Here is a 15,200-nt window from a genome sequence, read left to right as displayed (position 1 = left end):
GGACAGGGACAGAGTAAACCCTGAATAGATCTTCAGTGTATTACAGCATCACTCTAAACCTAAGCTACATCCCAATTTAGGAGCTGCTCTCTTCAGAGTGCACATTTCATGGCAAAATATATCATTACAGTTCAAGGGTTTCCTCCAAATACAACCAAGAAACTTTTTTTCTTTTGGCCCAATATGTGTAGGATATTCACATATATAACATGGAATATTAGTGCCTTGTGTTTCTCAACTGATCATAACAGAAACACAGACTTGTTTCCTGCTATTTACAAGAAACCAGGATTAGTAAATAACTTACCTGTATTAAAAGGTTCTGTCATTCAATCTGAGATTGACAGCAGGTTCAAAATAAATGGTCTGAATTTGGGTGGTGGGGAAAATCTTTGTATCAGAGATTTTGCCTTTAACTAACATCAAGCAAGCACTCACGTCGGTTTCTTTAACCAGAAAGTAAAACAACCCTTCCCACACTGCCCACATCTGGATTTTACACATTTAATCATAGCATAGCAAAAATTGGAGATCATTTTGTAATATAAAGCGAATTCCCACCATAACTTCATCAGTCCAACCTTAGGGCCTATGTAGGATAGAAGGCTCTGCTGTCATGACTCTCCAAAATCATTAGTCAGGCAACAATTCTCCAGCATGCAAGTCTGAGTGTGTCATTGACAATGTTAAGAGGCTGAAGGGAGAGCTGATGTTGTTGGCTTGTTGCTGCTGGCCGTGTGTCAGTTCTGGCACCAACCTGTATTATATTATAATGTTGGACAACAAATCAAATGGGGATTTTTCCTCTTTTTTTATGAGATGAAATTTGATTGCAGTAGTTGATGGCTGTGCCCCGTGTGTTTAGTCTTGTTCAAACCCCCAAGAACAACCACAGAAAAATAACTCCGCTTGCCAGTATAAACACAGTACTGATTCTCTTTTGGGCTTTTTTTTTCTTCTTGTTTTGGCATTATGAGGTAATGCACGATGATGTAGGTTCACACGGTTATACAAGTTTCAGGCAGATGCATAGCTGAGCATACCGTACAATAACAATAAGCATCACATATTTACATGTGAGGTAACACGTGATCAAACATGTGTGTTCTATAGCACACAAAATGTGCAATTAATCACAGGGCCAAGTCTGAGTTCAGTCCAACAACAGTACTGTATGAAAAAAAAAAAAAATCAAGCCCATTCATTCAATTCAATGAGACTGCTGCATTGGGACAGTTAGCAACCTGATGTAAATGGCTCCAGATAAAAAAAAAAGATCATCCAGTTGAGGCTGAATCAACTTATGCCACAAAAAAATTCAAAGTGTCCCCCTTTAGTGTTGCCTTGCCACTGCCTTGGCCAATCAAATATGTGCATTTCACATTACTGATAGATTAAAGTTGGAACATGAAGAGTAATACTTACTACTTACAACTTATGGAGTGTTTTTGTGTTGGCCTTTAAACTCATTGCATTTTCTTTTAAACAGTGCTATTTTGGGTCTGAATGTCTGGTAATACTCACTTTTACCCTCAAATTTAAGAAATTGTTGCCATCTGTAACAAGCCATTTCAGAATCACCTTAGTGTAAACACAAAAAGTAGAAAACAATCTGAGGAGGGTTTAAACATTCGTGCTCAGGGTTAGACAGTATGTCTTGCATTTCTTAAAAATAAACCAAGCAACAGTGGTGGCCTTTTAAACATTTATAATTCATATTTAGGGGCCCAAACTCCTATTGTATCGGTTAGGATTATGATTTGCTCTAAAAGTATCTGGGTCTAATAAACTGGAACGGCTACATCCCCAAACCAAACTTCCCCAGATCAGGAAATCTCTCCCTCTACTTAGACAAAAAAAACCTACACCGTTTGGCCAGATGGTGGTGCTATAACAATGAACTTTACGTTGAATCACAAGTCTGATAAACACTTTTTTTTAAACTTTTTTTTTTCCTGGATTCTGTGGGTCCAAACGAATCTATCCATAAAAGCCACACACAGTTATGCTAAAATAGATTTTCCACCATTTTGAATTTTGTCCATACCAACACCCCTACAAATGTGTGGTGCAATCAGCATCACAACTGGCACATAGCATATCTGGACCAAGCCGGAAAACAGTACATTTTCAGATTTTTGATATTCCATATGTTTTGAAATTATGCATTTTTTAAACCTGTGTCTAAGTTCAACTTCACGTAAAAATCTAAATTGACTTAAGCTATTGTGACCAAACTTGGGCCACATGCTTGGATTGTAGGCCAGAGCTTCATTACACAGAGATATTACCCTGAAATATTCTGTCACTAAGGGGTGCCACAAATACAAAAAGTTTATATCTTGTAATTGGCTGCATAGATTTGTACAACATTAATTTTTCACAATCCAGGGTGATGACACAGTCGATGCATGAAACTAGGTTTACTGATTGATTAAAGTAGACATGACTTATTACAACAAATGCAAATTTCTAAACAATTCACATTCCATACGTTATATTTTTCAAAATATGAAAAATAAAATAAAATCTATATCTCCACAAGTCTTCATTCACATGCTACCAAAATTGAAAGACATTGTAGAGATGGTAGATTAGAAGATAGAAGTGTCAGTGAGTCCACAGTGACATTCAAAGTCTTGCTATATTGTTTACTGTATGCACAACATTTTCTATTTTATCTAACCTTTGAAACACATTTTTACCAACATATTTGACAATACACCCTAAACCAGCATAATGGTGTGTGTGATATTTATCAGAATCTTTTCACCATCATTTTGACTTTTGTAAATGTTTCAAGTTTTAACAGACAAAAACACCACCCCTGTCCAGCACACGTGATCTCACTGGCTCAACTTGTTAGAAGGTGTGTGGAGACCATGTCCCCAGTGGTGCAGTCAGTAAGTCATCTTCCCTGGGTATACAATGGTCCAGGGTTCAAATCCCCAACTGGCCAATTCTAACTTGCAAACAATGTGGCAATTTATGCATATGGCATGTTTTCAAATTTTTCCGAAGGTCATATTAAGTCGAAGACTGCCCTTTGTGCTTGTACCCTGTTCATTGCCACTTGCGGCTTTTTTAAATAAGTAGTTTTATTCATGTTTTTGGGGCAGGCAATGCATATGGGGTCAGTCTGTCCATATATCTATGCAGAGCTACTGAGTTTTACAGGCGATCTGAGAATACAGACGTCTGGTATTCAGCATTTCACTGGCCTTCTGCAGGAGTAAAGTTTCAGCTGCTTCACTTGTCTCCCTTCAGATTCTGGACTGTAGACATAACAAACTGGCACAAAGCCTACAGGCGAAAGAGGGTAGCTGGCCTTCACCAAGTCTAGATTAATGACTATGATAGATGGCTACACATGTGTATCTTTACTGCCCACAAACAGGCAGTCAAGTAGCTAAGTGAGGCAACAGTGCTGTAGTAATTCAGGCTTCAGCTGTGCAGGGGAAAAAAATCCTAGCCATAATAACAGATGCAAATACAGTACCTTACCATGAAGAAATATGCATCATTTCATCAGGTTATGATCCTGAAGTAGTGTTGTAGTGTAGTGACATGATTGGCCTAGTTTGAAGTTAGGTGTGGAGATGGGCCGTCCAATTGACCTCCAAGATAACAAAAAAATGTCATCAGAAATACTAGGGCTCCAGACAATTTCTCTGACTCATCTGCCAACAGATATACAGCCTCCAATTCTGGTCACAGTCCATTTTGTTGGGAAACAAACTGGTAAAATATTAATTTTTACAAGGTCATATTCTGATACACATGACTGCATCAGACATGCAGTTTTACTGTCATTTTTGTGAATTTTCAAAATCTCCAGAGGATAGCGTCTTTTAGAGAATTTTCATCGACAGAAGATGAATTCTCATGTTTTGGTGACGCAATATTTGTTTGCTATAGTGTCATCCTCATGACAAACATGTCATCAGTATCAGGTTATTTATCTTGGAGGAGTTTAAGACTTGCTTATATGAAGAGTCAAGACTACCTTATAATGTTTTTATACAATACTGTCTAACAGTTATTCAAAAAAAGTCAGCGCAGCGGGGGGAGAAGGAGATTGGTGGGAAATAATGTGACCCAGATGTGTAAACTTGCATAACTACTATAACGACAGAATTTTGACACATACTTATCTTTATATTCAGACATTGCTGAGGCATGAAAATGCTCCATGGAGTCTGTGTTTCCCCTAAAAGGTAAATGCAGGTTGACTACTTTCAGATGGCGGTGGCGGCTTATGGGAGGGGTTGAAGCACAGAGCAGAACAGAGACTCAGTAGACACACATTTCTCCGTTCTCTGTTTAGCATCGTCAGGTTAGGCAGACCCATTGTTGCTAACTTTGAAGCTAACACCCTTCACTTTTCCAGCAGCTGGGGAAACAACAGACATGAATTTTCTTTGTCTGTAGAAGCTGCAGCATTTATTAACTGACACACTGTAGCCTGTACTGTACATTTACTGCCAGACTGACAACTTACTAATAACCTTTTCCTCTGTCCACCCACATTCACCGTCACTTTTCTGACACTTGCACTCACTACTCACTGCCCTATTCTTTAAAGGAGCAATGCTACCAAGAGTTTCACAGGCAATGAAACAGAGGTTGACTCAAGTTTCAGAACAGCACTGCAAAGGGACACCCCCACATGCTATTAATATCTGACTGAATGGACATTTGGCATTAAAAACTTCTTTTTTTTGGCTTGGCAGGGATTCTTCTTGGTCTGGGGGCCTGCAAAAACACTGGTCTCTGTTATGTCACATAAATTGTATGCTTTATTCTCTAAGTTTGTGATGACAAACATACTGAAACAAGACTGAGTGTACAGCCATGCGAGCAGCTTAAAGAGATTGAACTTAGGCACAGCATTGCTTTGAACTAAATGCCAATGTTCACAATGATAACGCTAACATGTAGATGTTAATCATGTGTAATGTTTACCATCTTCACCACGTTAGTTTAACACGTTAGCATGCTAATATTTGCTAATTAGCACTAAACACAGAGTACAGCCAATGCTACTAGGAATGTTCTCAGTTTTGCAAAATATTGTTATTAACCAAAGTACTGGACAATAATAATTTGAACCTTATAATGGTAATAGATGAAAAGGAAAGGAATCACTAAAATTGTAACAATTCATCCTCTGTGCACCATGATTGAGTGTACCACATTTACTGGCAATCTATCCAACTGTTCTTGAGATATTTCAGTCCCAAAATGTCAACCCCCTGATGGTGCTAGAAGCATCTCCAAAGTTGATATGATTCATCCCCTGGGGACCTGAATGTCTGTAAGAGTTTGTGGTGATTCATCTAATGATCCGCACCAGAGAGGTAAACTGACATTTCATCCCAACGGCCATACACATAAAAATATATGTAATCAATAATCTCACATAAAAATAGTAATGTAAATCATTCATACTTAGTCATTTGAACAGATGCTTGAAGAGACATCTGTCCAAAGTGGGTCACCTTAAATTAAATACATCCGCTCAAAAAGATCCCACCCCAGATGTGTCAGCTACATTTCCCCATCATCAGACAAAATCCAGGAATTAGATCCCAAAGATCGTAAACCCAAAGCCAGATTTGATGTTGACTTTTCAAATTCATGGCAAGACCTCTAAAAACTGTGTTTTGTCTTGACTGCATAGACATATCACTTCACTGTGTCCTACTTCTAATGAGATGTAGATTTATGAAATGTAAAATAGCCAAGTCATAAAGGATAATGTAAGTGTTTTTGGTCAGACATAATTTCAATGGTTTATGTGAGACACACTCAGCAATTCAAATAATTGAAGATGAAATCAATTCCTCTCTAGAGTCATCATATTCTGACCAAAGTGCTGCAAAAGTGGAAAGGGCTGTTTTACGTAGAGCATTTTCCAGGACATTGATTAACTGAGGGGGTTCTGTGTATTCACATTTCAACATGCAACCATGTGTGAAGATCACACCTGCACAAATGGTTTAATATCTCAATTTCCCCAATTATTTTCATAATTTAATATTGTTCAATTCAGTGAAGCGGAAAATGTATCATATCCCTGTGAACAGGTACTTTGACATTTTATATTCTGTGACCCCCTTTTCTACTCACATCAGCTGTTTTGAATCATTCATGAGTATGACGAAAAAATTCATAAAACTCTGTCTTAAACTGGCAATGCCTTATTATACAACTCACATGCCTTTTTGGAATGACATTTACATTCTTCTCCAAAGATTAACTAAAACCAACATTTTTTTCCAAAAGTTACTTCGCAGTCTTTGTTTATTTCATGTTCTACTGTCCAGGCTGCCTACTGCCAGATTTCTGCACATCCTGGTTGGATCGGAGTGTTTATATTCATAGAGATCCCCTATAAATGTTGTTAATGTGTCCAAATGCATCTGACCACATGTTGAAAGGGTTTCAGAATTGCAAATACAGTATATATGCCTCGGAGGAAATATATATATTTTAATTACTATCAAAACACAAACTATAATGGCCAAAAATGGGAACATATAATATACTGCAAAATTCTGCCTTGTGGTTTGCTTGCCCTTTAAAATCTATCTGACTGTAGAAACATCACAAATTCCATTTTGGTGAATGTTATGAGGCTGCAAAAATATAAAATCCTCTGATACCTCTTTACAATACTATCCTTCAGGTTCACACAGACAGCCTGAAATCACAGCAACAACAAGGCTCTCAATGGACAGACTCAGTGTGGGAGTGTCTGAAGACCACACAGTGAGATCTCAACAAAAGTTCATGTTGGTTTTAAAGACTTTCCAGCTGTTGCACTGAGAAATCAACACTGCTATAACTTTACGGAACACTAATTAAAAAGTTCAACTAATCCATAATCTGACTCTTGGTGAAAAAGTAAAAATAAAATTGTTCCCAAAAGTGGAATTAATAATAGTGATCACGGGTGTACCTGAGTCCTGACTCGACTTGGACTCAGAGAGGCTGACGGCAGAGGCATCTCGTGACTGGTCGATCATGCCGATGTTCACCTTGTGCTTGTAGGGGTCAAGAGCTCCGAGAAGACCCAGTACACGTATAGCCTGTTGGAGGCACACACCAAAGACAGTTAGTAATTTTCCAGTGGAAGAATTGGAAGCAATGTGTCACTCCAGTATTTATGGATAGATAGAAAATGTCAAATTTTTCAAAACAGTGAGATAAGTGATGATTGTTTGAAAAATCACAAGTATCAAAAACAGAGAAGCAGAACACTGTGTAAGTGGTTTGGGCAGTTTCTATGTTTTGATTTTTTTGTTCCAGTAGTTCTGGGTCCTCTCTGGAATCAATGAAAGTATTGTTAATCGAAGCTGACTGCAGCTGCTGCCCTCTGAAAAAAAATGCAGAGCCACCTTTCAAGCCTACGGTAGCGAGTATTTTATACTTAAAAGACAAATTTTCTGTGAACTGTGCCTTTAATAAGATATTACAACATACACCCAAATCAATCTTGAAAGTAGCAAACATTCAGTTCCTCTAGATATGAATAGTTGCTGTGAAAAGCTTCTAATTTGTTCCCTCAAGAAGCATAGATGCTACAGAATAGAGTAAATAGTAAGACCACACAAAGTACACAACTGTCGCTGTATTATTAGCCAGACAGGATTTGTGCCACAGACTATACAAGGTGACAATGTGCTCTCTGAACCTCATGCAATGTAACAGACGAGGAAAGAAATGATGAATTACATCACAGTAAACGACTTAGGAAAGAATTCCACATAATTATGGAAAATGTGCATAGTGTTATACTGTATGTATTCATGTGATTATAATTTACTGGTCAAAGTCTATACTTCTAAACAGACTTTCAGTTGTTTAGTATAAGTTGACAGGTAGGCTTTCTGGCCTCATTATGACTTACTGAGCCATAGAGTTGCATTCACGTTGCTGTAAAGAAATCTGGGGGGGGGGGGCAAAGGGTTATAGAGGCAACTGTGCATACCTCTCTCCTGATGCCCTGGTTTTGCTCCGTCTTCAGGAAGTTGAGCAGCACCTCCAAAAGGGAAGGATATTTGCGGTAGGGCTCCACCACATAGCCTGTACTGGCCACTTGTTGGCCCAAGGTCCACAATGCCACCTGGTGGACAGTCAGAGACAGATTCTCTTTACATATAAGCATAAAGGATGTTTAGGGTGCACTTTTCTTTACAATGTTAGCTAAAAAACAAAGCTAAAAAGTTACAGTATTTTTGATGTGTTGTACATGTGAGTTGTATATTTTTGTAGTTATCTATATTGTGTTGTTCATTTACTGTATTAAAATGTATTAAATATAAACATTAAATCATGCCTGCGTGCCCCTGCCATTAAATCAAGCCACTTTTTAATTCCATATTGATGCACCACTTGTTACTATTTTTGAATAAGCCCTCCCGGAGTTAGTTCCTGGCACACAATCCTGTTTAAACGGGAAATACCAGAAACACAACAAGCTCAAAATGTCTTCACTTCTAAGTGGCTTTAAACGTTTCCAGATCTGATGCCCTGTTATGTTTATTGAAGGAGATGTGTATTTACTGTACCCATGATACAAATATTTTTTCAGAACTTGAACTAATGATAGGGAGAAATGTGAAATGAAGATTAGAACCAGATGAAGCAGACACTCATTTTCTTCACATACCTGTCGTTTGGCCAGTGAGGAGGAGTCCTGCAGCATGTCCATAATTATTGGAAAAAGCTCATCCATCCACTTTCTCATCTCCAGGCCACTCACCTGGCAGGGCAGGCACAGGAGAAACAATCAAAACTGAACATACCTTATAACCTGTCCAACTTTCTGTGAATGAGATCTTCTGAAATCTAAAAAGGGAATAATTACTCAGTACACAGTTTTACATTAAAATGACTGGTGATCCCATACCAGTTTAAACCACAGCCCTTATGTGAAGAACACTTATGTTTAAGTATTTTCCATATCTTCCTGATGTTGTTTTTATTTGTTTGTACAAAAATACTTAATTATTTGATAAAATCACTACAAGTAACCGAAGTTAGAAATCTTCATATCTGACACATAGGGTTTTTTTTAGCTCATATACATTGTATTTTGAGAGCATGCAAGGTGAAATGGCATTTAACAGCATTTTAATTTAATGAATCAACTCCCTACATTTTCTTCCATCTCCCTGTGTTGGCTCCTGAACAGCTGGGCTCTTGCCTCTTCCTGCACTGAGTCAACCAACACTTGATCTACCTGCGCATCTCCTGCACACTCTCTGCACTGCAGCATCTGCCTGTTTCTAACTCTGCTTCCCTGACTCTTCACTGGGGACCATTGAGCCACCTGAACAATGAGGAGGAGCAAGGCACACATCCATGGGTGGGCTTTCCACTACTTTTAACCTTAGAAAAGGACAAACTCAGACTGCTTGCATTAAAACTGTTATGATGAATATTGAAATAATGTCGAAATAACATCAAGGAAGTGAAACATTAAGTCTGCCCTTACCTGAGCCAACTCGCCAATGGTAGCAAGGACACTGATGACCACTCCAGGGTTGGGGTCTGGGTCTTTTAGCTTGAGAATGAGAGCCTGCAAAAGCAAAAAGTAAGTGGTGAACTACAGTCTTGACTTTAGTTTCACAGTCAGGAAAAAAATATTTAAAGAGCTTCAGGGAAATGAGGTTGTACTGGACTTGAGCTTTTCTTCTTTACACATGTAAACAGGTAAAAGCCTGTTTACATTCATAAACGTATACACCTTTACAATGGAGAATCAACAGAGTCGTACCTTAAGGATGGGCTCCATATATGGCCGAATGAGACGAGGGGCATTGGAGACCAGATGGCCAAGCATACGGGCACTCTGCTCTTTGTTCCTGCCAACACCACTGTGCTCCAACTCTGTTAAGATCTGCAACAAAATTCAAAAACGTTAAATAAAACAAAGTAAACAATTTACTGTACTCTTTTCTGTTCAGCAACAAATCTTAATGAGATTAAATTATAATTTTCATCATGGTGTTATGGGAGCAGGGTCTCATAAAAAGAATAATTTACTAGGTCTTCTAGAGGTATACTTTGGTGTTTTAAGCTGTGCAGGATATTCTGGCCTTTGCTGCCCTCTAAAGGTATCTAATGGAAACAGCAGACTATAAGTACTCTCACCAGTCAGACTAAATACAGTCAATACCGATAAATGTGTATGATAACATAAAAATCAATTTTCTCATTTTACATCCACGCTCTTTCAGGGAAAATAATCAAGAAATATCCAAAAATACATCCTCAAAACCATATTAATTTATAAATTTATAAATGTAACTAATGTGTTTGGAATTTGTTTTTCAATTTAATTTCGAGGATAGGTCAAAAAGTAGCGTCATCAGAAACACAACTGGTACATTTCTAATGTTATTAAAGGCACTGTGTAATGCAATTTCAGCATCTTATAATAATCTGCATAATTATCCGGCAATATTTTGGCTGATTTTAGCCAAGACAGCTTTTTCTCCAAGTCCTGTATGTGAGTGTGCTAAATTGAATGTTTAAAATAATTAAACTCAGACTGTTTTTTTTGGTCGGGGTGGGGGGTTTTCTCCAATTCAACGAACTCCCCTTCAAAGGGGAAAAAACCTACCATTAAAGAACTCTGTGTGCCTCTCCTACCTGAATGAGCATCTTGCGGAGGAAGGGCATGACAAAGGCCGGGTTCATGCTGCTGAGGCGTCCAATTGTACAGATGGCCAGCTCTCTGATCTCAAACACCTCATCGTTCAGTGCTACAAACAGCGCCTGCAAGTTCTCAGCCTGGGCCAGGTGAGCGTCAAAGCGTTCATCAAGAGATGCCAGCACACAGTATCGAATGTCTGGATCTACAGGAGGAGTGAAGCATTAAAACTCTTGTTATCACTTTTGTAACACTCATCATCATCATAGTCATCACAGCTATCAATAGTTATGTCCCTTGTCCCCTCCTCCTTTTCATTTTTTTTTCATGCATTACCTGGGTCAGTGATGCCGACAACCAGCAGCTTGCTTAGCACATCTGCAACAACCTGCACAGCTGTCTGACTGACAACATGGCCGCTGATCAGGTGGATGGAGGGGGTAAGGAGGCGTGAGCACGTCCGAGCTGCCTCCATCCGGATCTCCTTGTGCTCGCTGTTCAAGAAGTGATCGGCACAGTGCCGCACGAACTGGGTGAGGGAGTGTCCTGATGAAGGAACATAAGAGTTAGAAGAATAATTCCTCAGCTATTTGGCAAATAATTGTTTTGACAGGTGTGTTTTATGGCAAATTAGGAAAGTTATACACATAAACTTTTATACGTGTTTTGACATTTTTAAAATATCAGTGCTGCCAGCAGAACTTGACTCATGAGTGTTCCTGTTAATTTCTCTTGATCCAGAGAGGACCGTCTGGTTTTTTCACACGATTTTTGGATTTCACAACTAAACTCTGAATAAGTCTAGTGTTGTACGACAATGAGAGTCATTAGTCAATTGTGACATATTTAAAAGAAGACTGTGAATAACCCACTACCAGTAACCCAAAACAAAAACCAGCTGTTACTTCCATTACAGGATAACAACAGACTCTGAGAAGTAATTATTTTACCAAGGTCTGCTGTTTACAGCCTACAGTTGGAAAAATCAAGAAAGTTAATGTTAATTTTTCCACGTTTGACTCCAGTGAAGACTATCCAATTCCCAATACACTGTGGTCCTTGTTACTATTAATGTAATACATATGTGTTGACAGCTGCTGCAGTGAACAGAAATATTAACACCACTGTGTCCAGATTGTGTTTATACATTTGATTACATTTCCTTCAACTATTACTTCTTTAATAACATTTCTCTCCTAAAAAACAAGGAAAATATATGGAGTGCACAGATAGATCAGTCTACATTTGACTCCAAATATCCGTAATTATCTACTAATGTGATTCAGCGGCATGTTGATTAAAACTCTATAGGTTCAGCCCAGAGAACAGATGATCACCAACTCTTCAAAAACTTCTGCAGTTCTTCTTAATTACTTCATCATTTCTTTTTGATGTGTTCTCTTCACTGTCTGTGGCTCTAGTCTTATGCCTGATGGTTCATACCCTTAATTTAAAACCACAACATTTCATTCAGACACCAACACATTATCAGCGCCAGTTATGTCTTTTCATGTTTTATGATTTCCTTGGGACATTATGCCACTACCCACACTTGGAAGTTATCATTTTTTCTTCACTGACGGAACCAAATTTAAGGTACAATTAATCAACGGAGTTTGGTGCAATGGAACAGAATTGGTGCTCTGTGCCTGTTTTTCATTTTGTGGATTTTCTGTCCCTGGATTTCCTAAGAAATACATTAAGAGAAAATTTACAGCGTCCTGCTTTAGGCCCAATATTTTTTCTTCAGGTCTTTTAAGGTTCTTACCCTCAAATTCAAAGCTTCCCAGTGTGCGTAGGGCCAGTGTGATGCTGCCTACGTCGCTCGCTTCGGGGATGTTGGTGAGGCTCGGCGAGGCCAGCTGGTGAGCCAGGCCTTTGGGCATGCCAGGGTGACGCAGTGGCTTGTGCATCAACACCAGGGAAAGCATCTTCAGCAGACCATCCTGAATGTCCTTCTTCAGCTGGGGGATCTGACGGCTCAGGTCGTACAGAACTGCCGTCAGTGCAGGACTGAATGGACAGGGACACAATTAGAGAATGTTTATACAATGGATAAACACAATATCATAACCATAAACTTTAGATGAGGGGATACAAGTGTAGTGAAGTTAAGTGAAGTTATTTTTTTTATATACAAACCAATACATAACTTTAAAAACTTTAAAGTGTAAATCAAACTACATTTAAAAACTGCCATGTATAAACTGTCAGAAATTATTTTTAAAAATATACAGACTTATAGTGGAAGCATTTTGTCTTACCTGAGGCCCACAGCAAGCATGGGCTCCAGCAGCTCCTTGATGTCTGGTTGGATGCTGGGACCCATGGCTCTGGAAAGCATGCTGATACATGTGAACACTGTGGCATCAACCTGCATGGTCTTCTGCCTCCTGTGCACATGAAACAAGAAAGAGGCAAAGTTAAGTTTCCTCTTTGTTTATATGTACTCCCAAAATTAATTTAAACGGGTGCACCATAGAGCAAATACTACCCAAATACGGCCACGACTGGAATCAAGATGTTTTGTAAATTTAGATTAGATTTCAGCATCAAACACAACAAAAACCTACAAAACTAAAATTATTCTAAAAAACATATGAAGCAAATCTAAACATATTTATGTATATCTGAATATGAAGAAATGCCATTTATAGCATACAAATACTACATGTAGCTAGAGTCAATTTCATGTTCATAATTACTAACTTGTGTGCAAAGTCTTTGGGTGGCAAGGCAGCCTTGATGATCTCAAGGATCTTAGAGAGGTACGGCTGGATTTCTGCCCTGACGGCCACTACAAGCAGCCCCAGAGCCTGGAAAGCTGCTGTCCTCTCCTTCTCCTTCTTCAGACAGCCCAGCAGGTAGCCCATAGTGTCTGACAGGTACTGGTCTGCACAGTGGATGGAAAAACCACAACGTGAATGATTTAACACATATGTAGGGCTTTGTATATGCCGCAACACATAAATCAACTGACTGGGAGAAATTACATGCAAATTTATTACGGCAAAGCCCACTGAGGCCCAAAAAGTGCTCCTGATCTCTTTACATTTCTTGTCCATGACCACCAAAGTAGCCCAGCCGATATAATAATGGGAAAGAATGCATGACTGCAAGTTACTGTACACAAGACGGATTCAACTGGATCTTGGATTATGTTCAAACATTAACTGGTCCCACCTGTAAAGGTATTTGGCTGAAAGGCAGCAAGGCGTGGGAGCAGGTTGAGGATGGTCATCTGGATCAGAGGGTTCTTACTGGTTTTGTATTTCAGCACCCACCGACACACCTAAACAAATCACATCATGAAAAATTATGTCAAGTATGATTTATGTGGTGCTCAAAACAGCACTGAGCTTGTGTCTTTAATCCCTTCATGGTCCCTCTATTATACTATGAGAGCTACTCCGCCTAATTTCTGATATGAAATATCAGCTTCTATTTCTTGAATGTTGAAAATGAAAACAACTTTGTAGCCTGTATTGGCAAAAAAAAAAAAAAAAAAAAAGAGTACTGTTTCTAATCCAAATAAGGACCAGAAAGTGAGTTATGAAATCCTGCTCAACACCTGTTAAAGCATTGATTCAGTAATCAACCCCCACATAAGTGGCAGACAAAATAACAGCACCTTACAAAGTGATCCACTCCAGTGTAACACCACCACAAACAGCATCTTTGAAATGTACATGAGTTCAATTAGCACCTCCCTTGCAGTGCAAACAAAAATTGAACACTTTAATGCTTCAGTAACATTTTTTATTGCTGCACTATTCAAAGGGAGTAGCACAGTGTTAACTTTATCACTGAAGTAACCGCAACAGTAACAAGACTTGCAGTTTATATCACAAGTTGTGAATTTTAAAAAAATTAAATTCTGAACACAATAACTGTCATCTTAACCAATTATCATAATCACACTCATGCTGTAAAATCTACCTGGTCAAATCTCTCCTCCATCAGCTCGCGGCAGTATCTGCTCTCCACCAGCGAGCTCTTGGCAGGCACTGGCGTGGCTCCGAAGCTGAGGAAGCCCTGAGGTGTGCTGTAGCCCAGTAGGCCCAGAAGAGCGTTGGACTGCTGCGGCTGCACCGACTGGAAGCTGGTGAATGGTGTGATGTGGCGGGGTTTGGCTCCAAATCCCATCAGCTCCTTGCAGTACTTATCGTGAACCAGCTGCTGCTGCGTGATCTCCTCCATCTCCTCGCGCATGCGCTGGTGAGAGACAAGACAGTGAGTGGAATGTTTTGCTTTTGGATGTGACAGTGTTTCTGAAGTGAAGTCAACTCTCACCTCTCCTTCCATACTGCTGATGCGAACCAATTCATTGAGGATAAGAAGAGCACCATGGACCCTGTCATCACGATTCATCCCTTTCTCTTTGGCCAGAGTCTCATCGAATCCTTTTTCTGCCTCCTCGAAGGTTTGCTGTCACAGAAAAATAGGCATCCGTGTTGCTTTTACAAGGACATTGGTTTCCCCCGGGCAAATACAACATATACTGATGAGAAATATTTATTTGAGGACAGGATAA

At 39.2% G+C, this 15,200-nt stretch overlaps 1 protein-coding gene across 3 annotated transcripts in view; it reads right to left on the bottom strand.

Moving 5' to 3' along the window:
• The window catches only part of mtor (mechanistic target of rapamycin kinase), an 85,661-nt gene that overhangs the window by 68,155 nt on the left and 2,306 nt on the right, over positions 1 to 15,200 (bottom strand). For all 3 annotated transcript variants that reach the window (XM_062426536.1, XM_062426538.1, XM_062426539.1), the window contains exons 6-18: positions 14,960 to 15,094; positions 14,606 to 14,881; positions 13,850 to 13,958; positions 13,376 to 13,559; positions 12,931 to 13,059; positions 12,435 to 12,679; positions 11,003 to 11,212; positions 10,666 to 10,871; positions 9,788 to 9,910; positions 9,506 to 9,589; positions 8,678 to 8,770; positions 7,997 to 8,131; positions 6,965 to 7,094 (exon numbers count right to left, since the gene is read on the bottom strand). In XM_062426536.1, coding sequence (XP_062282520.1) covers positions 6,965 to 7,094; positions 7,997 to 8,131; positions 8,678 to 8,770; positions 9,506 to 9,589; positions 9,788 to 9,910; positions 10,666 to 10,871; positions 11,003 to 11,212; positions 12,435 to 12,679; positions 12,931 to 13,059; positions 13,376 to 13,559; positions 13,850 to 13,958; positions 14,606 to 14,881; positions 14,960 to 15,094 — 2,059 coding nt within the window. The remainder of the gene's footprint in view (positions 1 to 6,964; positions 7,095 to 7,996; positions 8,132 to 8,677; positions 8,771 to 9,505; positions 9,590 to 9,787; positions 9,911 to 10,665; positions 10,872 to 11,002; positions 11,213 to 12,434; positions 12,680 to 12,930; positions 13,060 to 13,375; positions 13,560 to 13,849; positions 13,959 to 14,605; positions 14,882 to 14,959; positions 15,095 to 15,200) is intronic.

The sequence above is a fragment of the Scomber scombrus genome, chromosome 10 (genome assembly GCF_963691925.1).
Source record: "Scomber scombrus chromosome 10, fScoSco1.1, whole genome shotgun sequence".
In the NCBI taxonomy this organism is placed as follows: Eukaryota; Metazoa; Chordata; class Actinopteri; order Scombriformes; family Scombridae; genus Scomber; species Scomber scombrus.
This window is presented reverse-complemented; position numbering and strand designations above follow the sequence as displayed.